At 41.6% G+C, this 6,614-nt stretch overlaps 1 protein-coding gene across 1 annotated transcript; it reads left to right on the top strand.

The window, feature by feature from the left end:
- Positions 1-3,945: 3,945 nt before the first annotated feature.
- On the top strand, positions 3,946-4,896 carry LOC309557766 (taste receptor type 2 member 40-like; the record flags this gene model as incomplete). Its single annotated transcript, XM_082260531.1, has 1 exon — positions 3,946-4,896. The coding sequence occupies one exon, from the start codon at positions 3,946-3,948 to the stop codon at positions 4,894-4,896; it is 951 nt and encodes a 316-aa protein (XP_082116657.1).
- Positions 4,897-6,614: the final 1,718 nt, after the last annotated feature.

Here is a 6,614-nt window from a genome sequence, read left to right as displayed (position 1 = left end):
CAGATTACCAGTGGATGACTTGTGATGTAGTGAGTCTCTACTCTTCGATTCCCCACAATCTAGCTCTAGTAGCTGTACATTTTTCACTTACCCACTATACTGATCTGGCTGAGGTGGCCAAGACATACATTTTGGAGGTCTTGGAATACCTCCTTGGGCACAATTATTTCATGTTTGATGGGGTTTACTATCTCCAGAAGTGTGGGGCAGCCATGGGGGCTATTTTTTCACCCTCCCTGGCCAACCTTTACATGGGGTGGTGGGAGAGGGTCCACATTTTTGGAGATAGTAACCCCTACAGGAATCAAATTGTCATATTCTTTCGTTATATAGATGATTTGATCTTTATCACTAGACAAGGCCTTCCTTTTGACCTATTTTTGGAATATCTTAATCGCAATGATTACAATCTGGCATTTACTGGCCAATTCAATGTTGATAAGATTGATTTCCTAGATGTTACCCTTGAGCATCGACAAAATCAGGTGGTCACTAGCCTATATAGGAAACCCTCAGCTGGTAATAATTTGTTACATGCTGATTCCAGTCACCCATTTCATACTCGAAAGGGTATACCGGTAGGTCAATTCCTTCGTATCAGAAGGATATGCAGTGACTTGGACGTTTTCAATAAAGAGTCAGCACTTTTGTATAGACGCTTTTTGGCTAGGGGTTATCCAAAATGGACCCTTGACAGGGCATACTCTATTGCCCTTAATAGGGACAGGAAAAGCCTCCTTACACCAAAGAGACATTTCAATGAATCTAAGACTTCTGGCAATAATGGCTCCATTAATCTCACCATCCCATACAGTTTGGAATTTAACAGGATCAAACAAATTATCAATAAACATATTCCCATTCTGTATGGTGATAAGGACTGTGCCAGGATCTTAGAGGGAGGAGTGAATATTGTCGCCAAGAGGGCCAAAACACTGGGAAACCAGTTATCCCCAAGTCTGTTTAGCACTACAATTAAAAATACATCAGAAACATGGTTGCATCTGAAAGGTAATTTCCGATGTGGGGCTAAGGACTGCATTACATGTCCCCATATTCTAGGGGGTGTTAACTTTCAATCCTCTATTGAGAACAAAACATACAAAATCAACAGGTTTTTTAATTGTAACACTACATACCTTATTTATCTCATTACTTGCAGAGAATGTTTTGTACAATATGTGGGTCGCACCACACGAAAACTTAAAGACAGATTTAGGGAACACCTTAGTGATGTCAGATTGAGGAAATCCACGAATGTGGCCCGACATTTTAATTCAGAACATGACGGTGATCTGTCTTTGATATCGGTCCAGGTGATCGAACGTGTGGTTGCTCCTGTAAGAGGGGGCGATGTGTTCCGCCTTCTGTGTAAGCGGGAGGTTTTCTGGATTCATAAACTCCAGACCCGCTTACCTGGCGGTTTAAACTTTGAATGGGATGTTACTCACTTTTATTCCCAGTAATGATTCATGTATCTATTCGTGGGTACATACATTTAACTATACATACAGAGAGGGCTACCTGTATCCCATACTCATACATGGTACATGTTTCTTTGATTGGCCATTCTATGTCTTAGTGTTTCTTTGTTTCTTCTTTTCTCCTCTTTTTTTTTCCTTTTTTTTTTTTTTTTTTTTTTTTTTTTTTTTGGAATGCATGTGTTCTTTGATATATATGCATGTTGTTCCGTTCGGCTTGCCTCCATGGCTATATATTTATGCAATGTGTGGCTGACTCCTTTATGGATATTGATTGTGCTATATGCACGGTGGTTCACACATATGCATGCTATACTCTGTGTTCAGTATGATCTAAGTCGACATGTACACGTAAGCATATATATATATAAAAAAAAAAAAATTGTTTTTTTTTGTTAGATCGATGTGGGATATGCCTGAGACGTTACCAATGCCTTGGGTATATATCCATTTACATGTCCCTATTTTTATATCTTTATAGGGGATAATAATACCATTATGCTGATAAAGACACACAGGACTTCTATGTTTATGCATTTATGTATTTATTATTATTTTTATGGTAATGTTTAGTGTTCTTACATATCTCATTGGTTATTTTTATATTCTTTCGATTGGGTGGATTGCCCTATGTATGTGAACACAGTTGCAGATATACCACTCAATGGATGGGGTTATACGTTTTTGGGGGTTGTGCTCATACCTACTACATATGTGTACAATTTCACCCCCCCCCCCCCCCATTTTTCGATTTGTTTCATATGCTATATGGACGTGATGTATGTGTTTGTGGTTACACATTTATTATTTTCATGTGTACCACTTATATATTTACACATATATGCTCTTCATGACTATATTATACATCATTTCTTTTTATACCATAGTTCCATCTGGGTATGAACACATCTATATGCTTCCGTTTTACTGTTTTCTTTTTCTTTCTTCTTTCTTTTTTCTTTTTCTTGTGTTTTTTTTTTTTTTTTTCCCCTTCGTTTTTCTTTTTTCTTTTCTCCCTTTACTTTGTTTTTGTTCGTTTTTTGACTTCTACCAGCTGTCCTTTTTATATTATCACTACTGTTTTTTCCTTATTTTTATTGAAAGTTTTTTCGCATATGCATTTATAGAACTTTTTTGCTATGCGTTTTTGGACAAAAGGTGAAGCAAAAACAAACATACAATTCCTGCTGGGCTGTTTGTGTGCCCTTAATTGGGATTTAGTATCTGCAGCTGTGTGGGCTCAATCAAGCACATTCTGGGAGGTACATGTTATTTGAAATGCCTTTTCCTCTATATATAGCAGTGTCTTGTATTGTACAGCATGGTTACGACTAAGCGGAAGACTCCGTGAAACGCGTCAACCGCCGTGCTCCCCTTTCCCCCCCCATGTCTCCGACTGTTTTGGTTTCATCTTGGATGATTTTATCTTTTTGCCTGCATAATAAATTTGGATTTTAACTTTTTGCATCTTCAACCGGTTGTGCGGCTTTTTGTGCTTTTCCATTTGCTGCTATCAGGACTGCGGATCCGTGCCTGCACCTGGGTTGGATGTGTTTGGAACTATCCCCTCACTTGAGCGGTTCTTTTTCCCCCTTGACCGTTTGTTCTTGTCTTCTCTGTGACCCACCTGGCCTTGTCTTCTCTGTGACCCACCTGGCCTTGTGTACTTATCCTGTTGGATGGTGGGAGCCTCTCTACTGCTGTAGCTGCTGTTGTCCAAGCCTTACCCCTGACCGTGACACTCAACCTCTTTGAAGTTCACCAAACCTTTGCTCGGATCAAACCCAGGGCAGTTTAGCTTTTCCTTATTTCTAAATATCTCAAAGCTTTCAAGTCACATTGGAAGATGGCGCATATACATCAGTGAGGTGTGAAGAATTGTACAACGTTCCAAAAATGATTCCAAGCTACAGAAGATGAAAACTCTGGCTGGCCATATGACTGGTGCTTCTGTGGCAATTTGGTGTCTTTCAGAAAGCTTTCAGGATAAATAATTTCTTGCTTTCATGGGAAAGAAAAATTCCAAAAAGAATAATAACTTTCAAATGTTTATTTAAAAACAAAACATTGTATCCAATAAGTATGAAACTCAGTCTGACAGCTTCATGCTTGGTTTTCTCTCACATGTCCTCTACTGCCATAGGAGTGTGTGCCCTGACCTCCCTTCTGAAGCATTTCATTAGAGAAGAACATTATCATTGGATGTAGATAAGGAATAATATAAAGCAGCTCATAATCATGCAAAATAAATCACCTGAGAAAAAGATTTATCAGTATATTTAAATTTGTAAATATTTAGGTTGGCCCTGGAGAAGCAAATAGGCAAGGGCACAGAAAACCCCCAAGATTTGCATTAGGTTCCCTTTTTTACCCAACAATAGTGGTGACGCCGCTCACTCCGGGCTTTTCTGGAACATTGCATTGACAGCAGCTGGGAATCAATTGAGAGAACCTCTCTGACAACATGTCCTCTGTTCTAGAAGTCTTCAGGTTGGTTATCGGCATAACAGCCAGCTTTAGTGGAACTGGTCTTAATCTCTGGATTGTAGTGGTCAATGTCTTGGACTGGTGGAAAGTTGGATCTCTTTCTTCCATCGATCTCATTCTGACATTCATCGGCCTGACTAATGCCCTTCAGCAGGTTGTTGTAACTTTGGACATAATCTGTACTGGATTTCTATCTTATACAAGTTTTGCAGATGAGCTTCACTTGAGGTGCCTCGGTTTTATCATTTGCTCTACTTCCTGCAATCTCTGGTTTACCGTGTGGCTCTGCACTTATTATTGTTGCAGAATTGTCACTTTTACAAGTGGAATTCTCATTTACCTAAAAACTAGAATCCCGATTTTGATACCAAAACTCTTGGCAATGTCTGGTATTATGGCCATCTGTATCACAGTGCCTTCCTTCTGGAACATCTACCTCGCTCCTGAAAGCCCTGGGCAAAATGCCACCCAAGACCGAAGGATTATTGTAACAGTGCCCTACATGTATACATTGTTTGTAAAGACCATTATACAACTTATATGGACTCTGATCCCCACTGGGCTGACTCTGATCTCTCTGGGGAGACACACCAAGAGGATGAAGAAGAACACACCAGACTCGTCTTCTTCTCTGACAAGGGCCCACATTATGGCTTCCAGGACCATGGTGCTTCTCCTAACCCTTCACATGGTCTTCTATGCTTCCGCAGTAATTATTTTATTAGGTTCATTCAACATGCAGTATATAGCAGAATACCTTTCTTGGTATTATGGTTATATCTATGCAACAATGCAGGCCATTGTCCTAATAAATGGGAACTCCAAACTAAAAAGAACTGGGCGACAAATGTTAAACTCGATCTATAGCCGGTGTGGGGGGTTATCTGTCAAGATCAAAATGAAGATGACCTCTAAATGTCATACATAATGTAGAGAATGTATTCCAGTATGCATGCGCTGTCCAGCTTGAGAGGAAGGTGAAGGGGGGGAGCCATGTTTAGACTGTGACATTAAAACATATCGAAACCCAAATATAGAAATGTGGTGACTGCATTAGTTTTCTTTATTCAGGCTGTTTCCTTTATCTTCACCTGGTGATCCTGCCAGTAACACAACTTCTGTCCTCAGGTGCCTACAGAACACCTACCCCTTATCTTGCCCCCAGGTTGAAGTCCAACCAAAAGCCAACTAAGCTTAAATCTTTCCCAACCCAATGCAAAGCCCTATGATAACTACCCTATATAAGAAAGATGTCTATACTCACCTGTTCTGAACTCTGGTCCAGTCATATAATCTCTCCAACTGTCAGCTTCAGTGAAGAAGAGATTGCAGAGCCTATGCAGTGACTTCACCCATAGGCTTCCTATGGGGCATCCATTGTCCTCTACACTGAAGCCGGCGCTGCAACCCGGTCATGTGACCAGACCAGAGTTCCCTTAAATTAGGGTAAATATAGACGTCTTTCTTTTACAGGATGGTTAGTATAGAGATTAGAATGGGGGTGGGAGTAGATGTAAGCTTAGTTAGCTTTTGATCAGACTTCTAATTAGGGGGGGGGGGACATGTGGCGATTGGGTGGGGTTTGTGTTGGGAGGGGGGATTTGTTGTGGGGAGGCACCATGTGGAGATTAGGGGGGAGTTTGTGTTGGGAGGGGTAATTTGCTGGGGGGGGGGAAGCAGAGTGTACGAATTGTTCTCGGAGGCGAAATTTAGGGTGGACATGCTAGGAATGGTGTATTAGGGGGATTTGTGTTTGGAGGGGGGATGGGGGAAGAGAATTTGTGCTAGAAGGGGGATTTGAGGGGTTTCTGCTAGAAGAGGTGATATGGTAGAGGGGTAGAGGGAAATTGTTCTAGGAAGGGAATTATTTATTTTGGAGGGGTATTTGTGCTAGGACAGAAAATTTGTTGAGGGGGGAGGATTTGTGCTGGAAGGGGAATTTGGGGGCGGTTGTGCTGGGAGTGGGGATTTGGAGTAGGGGGAGGGGTTGTGTAGAGATAATTTGAAATATTTGAAGGGTGGGGGATCTGTGCTAGGAGAGGTGATTTTTGTTTTTTTGGTGGGGGGGGGGGGGCATTTGTGCTGGGGGATTTCATCAAGGGAAGCATATTTATACTGGGAGGAGGGGAACTTTATGCTTAGAAGGAATGCATACAGATTAGTGCTATTTTTTTTGGGGGGGGTTGCTGATACATAATGCTAATACATCTTGGGGGGGGGGGGGGCGCAGTTTGGCATGTTCACCATGGACTCTAGGTGACCCTGTCCCAGCACTGATTGCCACCATATATGAGGGTCTCAGGCCACTTGTTGGAGATATGGGTGCACAGCCCTGAATGCACAGTGGGAGTTGAGGGACATGCACACGCACCCCCATATCGGGAGCAGGAACCGTGTCTCTGTAGCGGCTATGTCCCAATGGAACTGCCTGTCTATCCCTGTGTGGGTAAACATTAGTTATACATTGATACACTTCATGTGAACGAGGCCCTAAGTTTGAGGTTTGGGTTCACTATTACCATGGGTTTGTAGTAAATCCAGTATGTTCGAGTATTGCAGACCCGGTGAGATAATTCATAAATTCACCTTAGCAACCACAATGTCTTTTCTGGCATTTGAACTTAGGTCAGCGGACTTGGAAGGGCT

Source organism: Pelophylax lessonae (assembly GCF_965119305.1).
Source record: "Pelophylax lessonae genome assembly, chromosome: 6".
NCBI classification, from domain to species: Eukaryota; Metazoa; Chordata; class Amphibia; order Anura; family Ranidae; genus Pelophylax; species Pelophylax lessonae.
This window is presented reverse-complemented; position numbering and strand designations above follow the sequence as displayed.